The sequence below is a fragment of the Lepidochelys kempii genome, chromosome 3 (assembly GCF_965140285.1).
Source record: "Lepidochelys kempii isolate rLepKem1 chromosome 3, rLepKem1.hap1, whole genome shotgun sequence".
Lineage (NCBI taxonomy): Eukaryota > Metazoa > Chordata > Testudines > Cheloniidae > Lepidochelys > Lepidochelys kempii.
This window is the reverse complement of record NC_136382.1, coordinates 101,135,000-101,150,457: the sequence shown is the minus strand read 5'-3', so window position 1 is coordinate 101,150,457 and position 15,458 is coordinate 101,135,000. Positions and strand designations below refer to the sequence as shown.

Genomic DNA, 15,458 nt, shown 5'->3' with positions numbered 1-15,458 from the left:
AAAGAGTACATAATAATCTAACTACTTCAAAGCACATATTGAGGCTTAAAGGTTTATAAAGTGCTTTAAGAGTGGCAGATGAAAGGTGCTATAGAAGTACAACGTAGTCATTGCGTACAAGATCATAGTTTGGGACCTAGTTATGATACATCCTTCCTCAGCTGGTAGTACTGTGAGGGTAAAGTGCTCAGTCCCTAATGCAAGAGAGTGTGTTGCATCACACTATAGTGACTCTTCTAGTCACTTTCGTATCAGCATCAAGAGATTGCACAGAAATGTGTGTCCTATTCTCCTGAGTCAGAAAAAACATTTTGTCATTGTGCAGGGAATTGAGAATGAGGATAATAGAGGGGGAAATGGGGAAATGTCATGGGCTATAAGACATTTCTTACACCACTAACCCTCTTGCCCAGAAAAACGGCACTCACAATGGGGATTGCTGATGCAGTGGTTTAACAACCTTATAGTGTATACGTCTGGGAAAGTCCACATTCTAACTCTGCTTATTATTGGTCACCAGTAGAAATTTAATTGTGGTTTCACCCTGATTGCTGCTGGTTGTTTGTCCACATAATAAAGCAATCACATAATTTATCTTAATGGACAGTCTCTGCTCAGGAAAAGCTAGGAGCTGTCATAAATGGAATGTTGCAGGGCAGAATCAGCATGCATTGGCAGAACCATGTGAGGATGCACTTTGGTCTGTTAAAACAAGAACTGCTCTCTCCCCTTAGGTTCTATATTATAAGAATACAAACTTGTTATTATTTTGACTCCACTTACTTTTAGAAACATACAGACAGCAAGGGAATTGAAGAATGTATTGAGAATTTAAGACAGAGATTAGCATTTTAAATTTTTTCCAAATTTTAAATGAAAATTTGAGGATGGGAAAATTGCACTGGGAAGAAGGGATAGCTAGTCTTTTGCTTCCCCACTTCCCCTCTCCTTGTCCATATAATCAATGAAAGGCTCTTTAGTAAATACGATGTTTGACGAATGATGTAATAACAAACATTCATAGCACCAAGCAGCAGCAGCAGAGTATATAGGCGAATAAGGGAAGCAGAAGTAGGACTCAGTGTGCTGACTTTTCTTGTGATGTGATAACTTGACCAGCGGCCACATCCAAACAAAACAGCAGGGCATCTGACAGCTAAGACTGATTGCCAAAACTATGCTATTACTTCTCACAGTACAGCTAGCAGAAGATGTAGACAGTGGTACTATATTTTCTTTATGCTGGACTTGCTTGAGGATGGTGGTTTAAAGGAGCTAAATATGCTAATTTTATTTAAAATGAAGAAAGGTTTGCATGGGTCAGCCACTAACAAAAAAATTAGTTATAACTTCATAACTTTCAATGCCAAATATCTTCTAATCTGTTTAGTGTGTGTAGTTGAAAATGGCAAGTAAAATTAATTTGAGTCATATCAATAGGATTTTGATTGAGACAGAACTTCGATTTTGTTGCAGTGTAGTGATTTTTCCTTTAATGCGTTATGTGGTGTGCTATCAGACTACAAAATATACAACTACAGTTTCAAATAAACAAAACATACAATTGTGACAAATTAACAGGAAACGACAACAGGGATAAATTATAGCAACATACAGTTAGTATTGTTTCCAATAGAATTATAATGTACTGTCTTCAAAACAATGTGCACCAACTATGCAATTAACTTGTCATCACTGCAGTTAAATCATAGACTTGTTTACCTAGGGGCCTAATACACCACTGCACTGCACCCTGTACAGTCACTTGTATTAGTGCAAATTGAGTCTAAAATACTCCCAATCTGATTGCATTCACTTTGCAAATGGTGTCAGTGACTATGCAAGCTGCAGAGCAACAGTGAATCAGGCCTTGTACCTTCACTTTTAAAATAGTCTTGCCTGTGGTTTGTAATTACAAGATTTTGTTTTACTCACTAGGGACCTAATTAAGCAGAAATGATCAGAGAAATTCAGCATAGTCAGGCAGTACAATTTAAGGATTCAATTTCATAATAATATTTGCAGTTCTTTAGCCTCTTGCATCGAAGGCGCTCGAATCACCTTACAGCATTTATCAATGAAGCCTCATGGTAAATAAGTAATAGACTGAATCAGTCTCAACCTCTCAATACTTCATTTCACCAAAGTCACACAGCAAGTTAGTGGTAGAGCTGGGAATAGGTCTCTAACCACAAAACGAACTCACTTCTTTCATTATATACTGTAGTGTGTCCAGCACTGTACAATGCATAGAAGATATGGTACCTGCCCCATGGATTTTATTGTTGAAGGCCCCATTCCTGGAAAGACTTACACACATGCATAAAGTTATGCATATGCTCAAGTATTTCCAGGATCAGGACCTAAATTGTTTCATGTTATCCCCTTCTACAGGGGCTCCTAGTCCTACGTAGGAATGGAGAGCGTGGTATCAGCATTTGGGGGAACATTTCAATTAACTCATTCATCCCCAAAATTGTCCCACTGGACCTAGAAGGCCAAGTTTGATTAACTGTCTTCCACTTCCATCAGTTGTGGTAAACTATGTTCTTTCTCTCACCTGAGAAACTGGGGGGTGGGAGGGGAGGGGAATTCCAGAGAGATTTTCTCTCATCCGATTAACTCAATGTAAATGTAGCAGCTAACGTTGTTATCCTTCATTAGCTTCTATCCCATTAAATAAAAGAAGTCTGACCTTTTACTTTTCTCTAGCTTTAAATGTCTTAAGGGTAATCTCTTGAAGAGACTTACTTTTCATACCTCTGTAGAGTTACAGAACCTTCATTTTGAACGCAGTAATTTCTTTTATTAAACATTTTACAGCCTTGGAAAAGTAACTTTTCACAATTTTTGTTCCTTAGGAATGTCTATCTTTCCCCTGAAGCTCTAGATATCTTTGCAATAGATAGAGAAATGGAATGTTTTATCAGTTTTCTCAAATTGTAATGTTTATAGATTTAGTGAGATCATTAATCCTCTGAAGGGTTGGGTTAACGGATTGCTTCTTTAAGACAGAAAACCCCACAATGTTAATGACTTGTGTCCTGAATGTTTATAACTATCCATCTGGTGGTTTGTATTTTAAATTATTTTTGATCTATCAGCTGTTACTTTACAATGTTATATATATGCTCTTCCTACCATAACCTTTATTCGTTTTTCTCTGTTACTTGTAATACTGTTGTTGCATGATCTAAAAATTCATTTAAACTGTTGTTAAAATGTGTTATCTTTACCTTTTTATGCTTTGTTTATTCACTATACTAAGAGGAAATGTGCACAAAGAACTGATTAAACAATAGGAAACAAAGAATGATAGTAAATGCTGCTTCTTAAGATGGAGAGAGCTTTGACAAGGAAATACCCCATTTAATAGTGTTTACTGTTATTTAATATCAATCTCCCATGGTATTTTTCTACGGCATATCACTTAATAGCTAAGCCACTAGCATATTTATTATTCAGTGTTCTGCAGAAGTAATATGAATTAGGATGACAATAATTTGATTCTGTTATTAACAACTGCGGGGACCAACACATTAGAGTACAGGGCAGCACGATGGAACATGAAATGTACTGCAGATAAATGTAAAATAATGCACATTGGGAAAACAGTAAATATCTCATACACCCAATGGCCTCTGACATTAAAATAAATAACAAAATTAGAAATAACTGTGTATGGTCAATGAAGATCTCTATACAGTGGTGTCACTTTTACAATAGTAGGTGCTATGCCATGTCAGCCAGAACTTGTGCCCTGAAGTCTTTAGTTCCTTCCTTGATTTCCTACCTTTTATGTTTGTTATGCCCTTAAAGTACTGTGGTGTATCTTTAAAGTTTTATTCAAGAAAGAATGTTTTACAATCCAAGATTTTACTCAACCATATAATTTTCTACTTAAGCACTGTTTATACCTGGTAGTGGTACTCTCAGTGTTGTTTGTAAACATTTTCCCTGTAATGTTAATCAAAATAAAACACTTTGTTGAAAATGTACACGTAACAGGCTACTGTTAACAGCTCCCTTTATTCCCCATGCAATGTTTTGACAAATACGCTAGTTCCAACTTTACTTTTGAACATCACAGAAGCGGTTGATAAGAAATTTACATAAAACGATACACGGGGCAGAAAAAAGTGGTTGCATAGAAATATAGCTCAGTTTAAACTGATGTAGCACAATAACGGAACAGGAGTGGAATGAAAGCTTGGATCAAATAGTTATTGTGGGTCACATTTTTGTGCGCATGATTGCTTTGCGTTTTTCTCTTTCTTACCATTGTTACACTTTGCCTTTATTGATGTACTATTAACAATAACGATTCGTAGCGCTTATGTAATCAAAGAAGCTAGTGTGGAGTTTTGTGCGCGTGAGGCAAGTAATAGTTAACTATAAAAGTGCAGTTAAAAGGATGTGTCGTATCTCTTTCCTTGCTTCTCCTGGCATTCAGCACAGCATACGCAGTAGAAAGAGAGGTCACCATTTACATACTGTGCATAATCCAGATATGGATTATGATCTTTATTTGTTTAGAAACTGGTCTTTTCTGCCGCACAGTGTCAACAGAAAACAATCCAAACAAATCAATGTTTCAACTGCACACAAGAAGCATAAGTCTTTCTCAGTACATTACGTGTACCCCATGATACATAATAACCCTGTAAATTTAAATAATTTTATCCCTTGTCTCTATTTTCCAAAAAATGGAAGACAAACATGGTAACGTTTTTGTTTATATAGCACCCAGCACACACAATATGTGTCCTCTCCATAGAAGTTTTTAAGAGCTTAAATAAAGCAGTATGGTTCAATGACCAAGTGAAACAAAGTCATTCTGCCCAATCTACTATAAAACAAACTCAGGTTAAAGCTTCCACTTTTTTCACATGGTAAACAAGAGATGGGAAAAAGAAAGAAAAACAACATGTTTATCTTAAAGATAAAACTGGGGGCTTACCCCATGATATAACAAAGTATTTAAGCATGTCCTTTAAGTTTTTTGATTAATCAGGACCTCAATGGGTGAACCATACAAACAAACTGTGGTCTAAAGGGGAAAGTTGTACCTGAAAAATTCCACACCTTTATATTGTTTCACATGTATATTACTATAATTGAATTGCTTGGAATCTCCTTTATTTTTGCTAGACAGAGCATCTGTTGCTGAAGTTGGCACCCTGATGTTGCAATGCTTAACATACCTCCAGTCCCACATAAAATGTAACTGACTTTCCAGATGTCTCCTCACACAGCTCCGTCTATTATAAGCTAAACTTCAGACAGGCAGTAATTGTTTTACCAGGTTTAGAAGACAATTGTAACTATAATGAAAACTCCTGACTTTTCTTATCAAGACCACCTCAAAAGATGGGACAAATACTGCTAAAATTTTTACATGAAATCAGCAAATAACAGTGAGTAAATTTTGGAATTAGTAAAGTTTTTTCAAATACATGTATTCTAAGCACATTTACTACAACGTATTTTTTTATAAAAATCAATTGACCTAAACAGCTCATATTGTTTCTCTCAATACTGCAGTGAAGCAATTGTTTCCCCAGCTCAGCAAAGGGAAAAAAAAATGTAACACTTGGTTCAGTATAACTGAATGAATTCTAAAAACTGAGTTAAGCTCAAATAAAACAAATATTTATTACTTAGCACTTTCAAAATATCCTAGAGGAAATCCTGGCTCAGTCGAAGTCAATAGGAGTTTTGTCATTGACTTCAGTGAGTTCAGGATTTCATTCCAGGTTTACTGAAATAGTTGCTCCCCCCCATCCCCCCGCCCTTTTCTTTTGTAAGCTTCAGAGACGATGAAGTGTGTAAGTGTGGGGGAGAGGAAGTTAGTTCAAAAGTACAAAAAGAATTGAAGAATTTGATCCATTGAACTACCTCGATTTCAGAGTATTGGATAATAATACTATATAGATTAATAAATAACTTGCAATGAACAAATTAATAGCTCATTTACACTACCAAAAGCTGAGATAAAGAGCAAATATTTTGGAGAGATCTCCTCTGCACCTGTTCACATCAGCATACATAATTAAACATTTTTAGCAAAGAATATGGAGTTAAAATATCTTGCCCTTATGGCTGATCCTCAATTTACTGTGCTTTGGTTCATGCAGAAAGTTGCTTGCCTTTTTTGTTTTCCCATTAAAATGGAAAGTGGAATGCCACTGGGAAAGGATAATGCAGTTGCAAGAAAAACAGGAGGACCTCCCCCACTCCTCCATAGAAGGCAGCCTGAAAGATTATATGATCTATAAACTCATATTCTTAAAAATGCTTTTCATTCCAGAGTCAGTAGTCCTACATGCTGGACAGTTAATTTCCGTATAATTCAAAAATCTTTATTTAAGGTACACTGGAACAATACTCCAGACAATAATTGTAATCTTTAGATTCTTTTGCAACAAAAAAAAGACCATAACTGTTAATATATCGAGACTATCAAGAGTAATATTTTGTGGTACAACTTAGACAAAACATTTTACATATTAACTTTTTTCATAAAAGACTAATATTTTAAAGTCTTACCAGTCAACCTGGTTACAAAGAAGTAGAACTTTGACTGCTCTAAAATATGGCTAAAGTAAAACTGAAGTGCTTAACATTTGTTCTCTAAAATAAACTTTTTAGATGGCTGCCGTTATGCTGCATCAAATTTGAGCTTACCTGCTTACGTAGCTCTGGTGATTTTGACAGCTTCATGAAGGTCAAGTGAGGTTTACAAGCTCTGTTTTCTCCTGCCAAGATGCCTTTTTCTTGAAATATCTTCTTCATGGTCTCTGAAGAATGAAAAATGCAGAGGCCCTAAGATATCAAATACTGTGGATGCTTAAAAATGTGCTTTCAACTTTAATACGAGTCACATCCATCCCAAGTGAAAAGTGAAGATAATCAATAAGAAGGGAAAAGCAGCTTTCTAGTTTCCTTCAAAGTTGCATGTTATATCTGAACAGATCAATCTGATAATTGCAGCTGATCTGAGACACAAGTTACTTCATTTAAAAAGAAATAATTGGCAATCTATTAAAACCAATCAATATCCAGTCTAAAATCTGTTCCTCCTACCACAATAGTACCTTTATATTTAAATTGTTCAGGGATTGCAATGAGTGAAGCAATTGAAAATGACAAAAGAAGAGTTATGGATAATGGGATTCACTAGACAAAGAAAAGCTACTCTGTGTCAAATTTTATGCTCCTTACTTGAATGAAACTCCCATTTCAGGCCAAGGGAATTTTGCTTAATAATCACCAAATTCGGCCTAATTGTGAAGGGCAAAGATTGAGAATAGGTCAAATGTGATGTTCTTCACCAGTGCTCCACAGCTAGTTAAAAATAAACAAAAAGCAAACGTCTATCTGTTGCCTTTCTGACGCCTGTGTAAAGTGGAATGTGCAGTTCAACTGACTGAGAAGACTGGAACTTTTCTTTTTCATGTGGCTATTTGCCTACATCCAAGGCTAGGCAAAGCTTCTATATTGACCTCTCTTACTCCCTCCCAGCCCATCTACCTAGAACAATATAAATGTTCAGCTTACTGGAAATTAAATCACCACAACTACAATCGAGACTAATGAAATCTATCATAGTGATCTTGCACCCCATTAGACCAGATACTATCTAGAATTAGCCAGCTTAAACACTACATAGGATGTATGCAACTGTGCTTATTAGGGCATGTCTATACTGGAACATTCAGGAAAGTTAAGGTGAACTAAACATGTGAAATCAATGTGCATAAATTAAAGAATGTTAATCTCCCATGTGGATGCTCTCACTTAAGAGTAGAGTAGTCTTAATCCTCCTTGATCAGAAGTGGGTTTTTTTAAATACTCTCTGAAATTATACCTTAGAAAATTAAAACTAAAACTTGCTTCCTGTCTATTCTGTTTTTATAAATATACTAAACAGGTTAAAGTATGAGTATTAAGTTACAGCAAGTTAAGGTCATCTTACCCCTGAATGAGAGCATCCACACATGGAGTAGGTGGGGGAGGAGAGGTTTGGGGTTAAATGAGCTTTAATATATGTTCCTTTAATTGATTTGCCTTAACTTTCCTGAGTATTTGTGTCTGTAGACAAGCGCTTGGTGTTTTCAATGGGACAACTCACAGTATGTAAAGTTAAGCATGTGCCTAAGCCTTCGTAGAATCAGGATCTAAAGGGGCACTGCAAAAGTTTTGACCTTAAAATTGGTCTAATTTAAAGCTGTGGTTACAGTATGTTGTAGAGAAAATCCTCTGGATTTGACAAGGCATAACTTCACATTATCTTTCATATCCTTTAAGTGACTATTTCCCCCAAGTGCACTCTGCAAAAATACATGATCTTAGCTAACTAAAACTAAAACCTAGCCCATTCATAACATTAGTTAGGAAACAAATTTTATTTAGGTTTCTAAGGTATAATTACAGTGTATTTTTAAAAGAAACTTAAATTATGAAAGATACCATCTTACTGTTTTTAAATCCAGAGGATTTTTCTCTACCATATTTATTTTTTTAATTTTTTCAGTTTACTAAAAGAACATCTACCTGTAAGTAGTTGTCACTTGGCCATATATTTAAAATATAGGTCCTGATCCTGCCGTCACTTATGCACACATTTCACGATATGCCAATTTGAATTCAACAAGACTATTCAAGTACTGAGTTATGCACATGCTTAAGTGTTTGTAGTATAGGGCCCATATGCAATAACAAATCCTTACCAAAATGTGTTCACTTATTGCATGTTTCTGCGTGCCCACACACAGGGGTCTGTTTTGGGGTTACTTTTGAGTGGTTTCAGCTTTTTAAAACAAAAATAAACTACAGTGATAGCATTTATTTAAAGAATACGTAGGGGTCAATCCTATACTTGTTTCTGTGGCCACCAAGAGTTCTGATAGTGGAACTAGTAAGAGGGAGTGAACAGGATTGGCTAGGGGGGGGTGCACCCCCTACCTTGTGTGCAGATGAATTCTAGGGTAGTTTCCTGCACACCAAGGCAGTAAGGATAGGAAGGGCATGGTGGACTGGAAGATTTGCTCCCATGTAGAACCTCCCATACTTGCAGAGGGGACACATCAGGATTCTGTGACCTGTCCTATTAAATCGTCAAGGCTGTAACACTGGTTGAAGAGTGGCTCTGTGGAGAGGATTCACAGTTTATGGAGAGGAATCACTCTTCATTTTCTCATCAGTGCCCAATCTGGCTATTCTGGCAAGAAACAGGATTGAAGGTTTTCTCCATAGAGAATAACATTTTATAACAGAAAAGAGAGAATATGCTGTGCGCATTCTAAACATCATGGTGGCTTATTTACTTTCAAGACTAAAACCCCACAAATCTCTGTAGACTGGAATTTGCTCCCACTGAAGTCAATGGCAAAACTCTCATTAATTTCAATGGGAGGCAGGATCCAGCCCTCTTTTTGTAGTAGCCAAAAGTAACTAACAAACCCCAGAAGTTCTACTGGCATCAGTAGAAATTTATTTATTTTATTTTTTCTTTGAAAAATTGCTCTTCTTTTTTTGACCAGCTCTAAACTCAAGGAGCCCCACTATATCCAATATGAAGGTGAGGTTGGATGGAAGGAAAATCTACTCCTAAATCAGTTGATTTTCACCATTACCTATCCTAGTAATGCATATGCAGATGCATTCAGTAGCATATTTTTAATGTTTCGTAGCATGAATTAATACTCCTGGTTCTATTCCCAGCTCTGCCACCAACCTGCTACATGATGTTGGGCAAGTCACTGCTCCTCTCTATGCTTCTGTCTCCCCTCCTATTCTTTGTCTTCTCTATTTTGACTTTAAGCTCTTAAAGGCAGGGACTGTCTCTCTGTCCACGTGTACATTACCTAACCCAAAGGGCACTGCTCTTGGTTTGGGAGTCCACATACTACCATAAATAAAATAATAAATGCTAAAATGACATAAGCTGCCTTTCCTTTTCTCCACCTTCAAGACCCACTGGGCTTCATGCAATAAGGGGCTCCCCTTGAAGCGCCTCACTATTCTTGGGGAGAAATAAGCTTAGATCACGAGAAACTTCCTCCCCACTGAGAACGTCTGCTTGTCCTTTTGGAAGGTACGTTGAGATCCACTGATGAGAGTGCTATATAAGAGCTCGGTATTATATTACTGTATAAAATATTGTTTCTCTTCTCTGCCAAGGGAGAGTCCAGACAAAATACATGTGGTGGTGGACAGTGTAAATACTTATTCATTTTAGCTGCAGCCCGGAATCAGATATTTAACACAGAGTAGCAAATATTCAATAGGCTGAATTCTACATAAACACACCAAAGCAAAAATTGACCCCATAAAGGTGAAATTCATCCCTGTGCAGAGGGCCAGCATAGGGTTGGTGAACCATTTACATCTCACTTGAGGCTGGCCCTCTGCGTGGGGTGAATTTAACCCAGAAATAGGGAAACTAATAGGGTAGGTGTGTCCATTGGTTTAAAATATACTCTAAAATGCACATTTGTTTTCTTTCCTTCATGGTTTTTCATCCAATTCAATTTATACAAGGAAGACTGCAATATTTTTCCTGTATTTAGAGAAGGAATGCTATAACAATATTTGGGAATCTGGCTTTATGTCAAGAGTTTTTCCATTGAAGTGCCAAATTAATAACCTTATTGAAGTTACAACCAGGCTGAATTTTGGCCCTTTAGAACTTAAAAATAAGTTATTTGAAAATATTTTGGTATTAATACAGCAGCTGAAGATGAAGTAATACAGTAGCATCAATATTAGAGTTTCTAGTTGTTAAGTTAACGTTAATGTAAATAGGCTGTACCATTTAGTTATGGTAGCAGGTGCATTCTAATGATATGGACATATTCAGTATGAGATTTGTTTGCATGTTTGAGTTTCATAGGGCATGTCACTGTTTGCTCTGTTTAAATTGCCAGATATTTGTCAATAGGTTTACCTATTTCTACATTTGAAACAATGTTTTGTATGTCTTTGTAGGACATGCATTTGAAGAATTATGCCAAGGATTATAAAGCTGTCCAGGCAAATGTCAGTGAACAGCAGAGTAGCACATCAAAAACAGACTATTAAAAATAGGTGTTTGATCCTACTCCAAAGTTAGATATGCATGTTCAAAACAATGCAATTGGTAACTCCTATTCATGGGTTTCCAAGTATCCTCCAGTTTATTCTTTGTTGTTGATAGGTTAAATAATCTGCTGAATAAAGAAGTGTTATTACATTTATTTAAAAAAAATCTGCATTGCTCTGTAACAAATGCATGTTATAGTCTCATAGGTGTTTGATCTGTATTGTTTTGTGTATTTAGCAACCCTAGTCCTCACTACAAAGAAGGATTTTTTTAATTAAAACAAACAATTCTGCACCAGCCTCTGATGCTTTCTCTCAGTCCAGTGCACTGCACTGTTTTTGTTTCTCTGCTTAGGGCTCTGTTCTGCCATCCACACTTACACTAAAAAGGACTTTAGGTCCAAATCCTGCAATCAAGATTTGCATGAATGGAACCCTGCACCCATACTGAGCCCCACTGACACAGCAGAGCTCTGTGCCAGCACAGGGGTCCGCCTGTACAGATCTGATTGCAGTCCCATTGATTTCAATACGACTGACTATTCATGGAGTATGGTGCTATTCAATGTGAGCATAGGTGGAAGACCTGGGGTCCTAGATTGTAAGTGCCTTTAGGGCAGCCATGGCCCATGTCTCTTTGTTCTCTGCCAACTGTGACCAATCTTTTTCTTGTACATCTCTGTTACATCATCTCTAACTTTACAGGAGAGGATGTTTTGCAAAACACACTCTTTTTTATTTTAAAAACAAAGTACTGTGCATGATGGACAAAAATGTATCATTTTTAGTGAGAGGAGATAGCAATTTTAAGTTTCCAAGGAATTCATAGAATCATAGAATATCAGGGTTGGAAGGGACCCCTGAAGGTCATCTAGTCCAACCCCCTGCTCAAAGCAGGACCAATTCCCAGTTAAATCATCCCAGCCAGGGCTTTGTCAAGCCTGACCTTAAAAACCTCTAAGGAAGGAGATTCTACCACCTCCCTAGGTAACGCATTCCAGTGTTTCACCACCCTCTTAGTGAAAAAGTTTTTCCTAATATCCAATCTAAACCTCCCCCACTGCAACTTGAGACCATTACTCCTCGTTCTGTCATCTGCTACCATTGAGAACAGTCTAGAGCCATCCTCTTTGGAACCCCCTTTCAGGTAGTTGAAAGCAGCTATCAAATCCCCCCTCATTCTTCTCTTCTGCAGGCTAAACAATCCCAGCTCCCTCAGCCTCTCCTCATAAGTCATGTGTTCTAGACCCCTAATCATTTTTGTTGCCCTTCGCTGGACTCTCTCCAATTTATCCACATCCTTCTTGTAGTGTGGGGCCCAAAACTGGACACAGTACTCCAGATGAGGCCTCACCAATGTCGAATAGAGGGGAACCATCACGTCCCTCGATCTGCTGGCAATGCCCCTAATTATACATCCCAAAATGCCATTGGCCTTCTTGGCAACAAGGGCACACTGCTGACTCATATCCAGCTTCTCGTCCACTGTCACCCCTAGGTCCTTTTCCGCAGAACTGCTGCCTAGCCATTCGGTCCCTAGTCTGTAGCGGTGCATTGGATTCTTCCATCCTAAGTGCAGGACCCTGCACTTATCCTTATTGAACCTCATCAGATTTCTTTTGGCCCAATCCTCCAATTTGTCTAGGTCCTTCTGTATCCTATCCCTCCCCTCCAGCGTATCTACCACTCCTCCCAGTTTAGTATCATCCGCAAATTTGCTGAGAGTGCAATCCACACCATCCTCCAGATCATTTATGAAGATATTGAACAAAACCGGCCCCAGGACCGACCCTTGGGGCACTCCACTTGATATCGGCTGCCAACTAGACATGGAGCCATTGATCACTACCCGTTGAGCCCGACAATCTAGCCAGCTTTCTACCCACCTTATAGTGCATTCATCCAGCCCATACTTCCTAAATTCATAAAATCATAGGACTGGAAGGGACCTCGAGAGATCATCTAGTCCAGTCCCCCGCACTAATGGCAGGACTAAGTATTATCTAGTCCATCCCTGACAGGTATTTGTCCAAAATCTCTAATGATGGAGATTCCACAACCTCCCCAGGCAATTTATTGCAGTGATTAACCACCCTGACGGTTAGGAAGTTTTTCCTAATGTTCAACCTAAACCACCCTTGCTGCAATTTCAGCCCATTGCTTTTTGTCCTATCCCCAGAGGTTAAGAAGAACAATTTTTCTCCCTCTTCCTTGTAACAACCCTTTATGTACTTGAAAACTGTAATCATGTCGCCTTACAGTCTTCTCTTCTCCAGACAAAACAAACCCAATTTTTTTCTATCTTCCTTCATAGGTCATGTTTTCTAAACCTTTAATCATTTTTGTTGCTCTTCTCTGGACTTTCTCCAATTTGTTCACATCTTTCCTGAAATGTGGTGCCCAGAACTGGACACAATACTCCAGCTGAGGCCTAACCAGCACAGAGTAGAGTGGAAGAATTACTTCTTGTGTCTTGCTTACAACACTCCTGCTAATACATCCCAGAATGATGTTCACTTTTTTTGCAACAGTGTTACACTTTGACTCATATTTAGCTTGTGGTCCACTATGACCACCAGATCCCTTTCCGCAGTTCTCCTTCCTAGGGAGTCATTTCCCATTTTGTATGTGTGCAACTGATTGTTCCTTCCTAAGTGGAGTACTTTGCATTTGTCCTTATTGAATTTCATCCTATTTACTTCAGAACATTTCTCCAGTTTGTTCAGATCATTTTGAATTTTAATCCTGTCCTCCAAAGCACTTGCAACCCTGCTCAGCTTGGTATCCTCCTCAAACTTTATAAGTATACCCTCTATGCCATTATCAGGGGTTGGCAACCTTTGGCACGCAGCCCTTCAGGGTAATCCACTGTCAGGCCACAAGACATTTTGTTTACGTTGACTGTCCGCAGGCATGTCCCCCCGCAGCTCTCACTGGCCATGGTTTGCCATTCCCAGCCAATGGCCGCCGCTTCCTGCAGCTCCCATTGGCCAAGAACGGCGAACTGTGTCCAGTAGAAGCTCCAGGGGGCCATGCCTGCAGACAGTCAATGTAAAAAAAAAGTCTCACAGCCTGCCAGTGGATTACCCTGATGGGCCGCATGCTGAAGGTTGCTGACCCCTGAGCTAAATCATTGATGAAGATATTGAACAGTACCGGACCCAGAACTGATCCCTGAGGGACCCCACTCGTTATGCCCTTCCAGCATGACTGTGAACCACTGATGATTACTCCCTGGAATGGTTTCCAACCAGTTATGCACCCCTCTTATAGTAGCTCTATCTAGGTTGCATCTCCCTAATTTGTTTATGAGAAGATCATGCAAGACAGTATCAAAAGCCTTACTAAAGTCAAGATATACCATGTCTACTGCTTCCCCCTATCCACATGGCTTCTTACCCTGTCAAAGAAAGCTATCAGGTTGATTTGACAAGATTTATTCTTGACAAATCCATGCTGACTGTTAATTATCACCTTGTTATCTTCAAAATGTTTGCAAATTGATTGCTTAATTATTTGCTCCATTATCTTTCCAGGTACAGAAGTTAAGCTGACTGGTTTGTAATTCTCCAGGTTGTCCTTATTTCCCTTTTCATAGATGGGCACTATATTTGCCCTTTCCCAGTCTTCTGGCATCTCTCCCATCTTCCATGACTTTTCAAAGATAATTGCTAATGGCTCAGATGTCTGCTCAGTCAACTCCTTGAGTATTCTAAGAATTATTTCATCAGGCCCTGGTGACCTGAAGACATCTAATTTGGCTAAGTAATTTTTAACTTGTTCTTTCCCTATGTTAACCTCTGATCCTACCTCGTTTTCACTGGCATTCACTATGTTACACATCCAATATTACCAAACTTCTTGGTGAAAACCAAAACAAAGAAGTCATTAAGCACCTCTGCCGTTTCCACATTTTCTGTTATTTCCCCCCCTCATTAAGTAACGGGCCTACCCTGCCCTTGGTCTTCCTCATGCTTCTAATGCATTTGTAGAATGTTTTCTTGTTATCCTTTATGTCTCTAGCTAGTTTGATCTAATTTTGTGCCTTGGCCTTCCTAATTTTATCCCTACATACTTGTGTTATTTGTTTATATTTAATTAAGTGTATCTGTGTCCCTGTACCACCCCCACAGTGTGCCCATTTCTGGGGGTGTTTCCAAGTGTCAGAGGAAGGAGGAGCTGTGTACCCCAGTGATTCCCAACTGCTGCAACCAATACCACTGATGCAGGGCTCCATATTTTATCATTATTGTTACTTCTATATAACATCCCCACTGTGTGTGTTGTCCTTTACAGAACAAATAAAGCAAGATTCCCTGCCTCAAAGCTATTACAATTTAAAATGAAGATGAGAACACGCAGGAGGAGATAAT

At 38.3% G+C, this 15,458-nt stretch overlaps 1 protein-coding gene across 5 annotated transcripts in view; it reads right to left on the bottom strand.

Moving 5' to 3' along the window:
• Window positions 1–15,458, bottom strand: part of AKAP7 (A-kinase anchoring protein 7) — a 138,253-nt gene that overhangs the window by 58,963 nt on the left and 63,832 nt on the right. For all 5 annotated transcript variants that reach the window (XR_012158049.2, XM_073337323.2, XM_073337320.2 and 2 more), the window contains one exon: window positions 6,688–6,800. Coding sequence is in view for 4 of the 5 variants with exons in the window: in XM_073337323.2 (XP_073193424.2) it covers window positions 6,688–6,800 (113 nt within the window). In the remaining variant the exon portion in view is untranslated. The remainder of the gene's footprint in view (window positions 1–6,687; window positions 6,801–15,458) is intronic.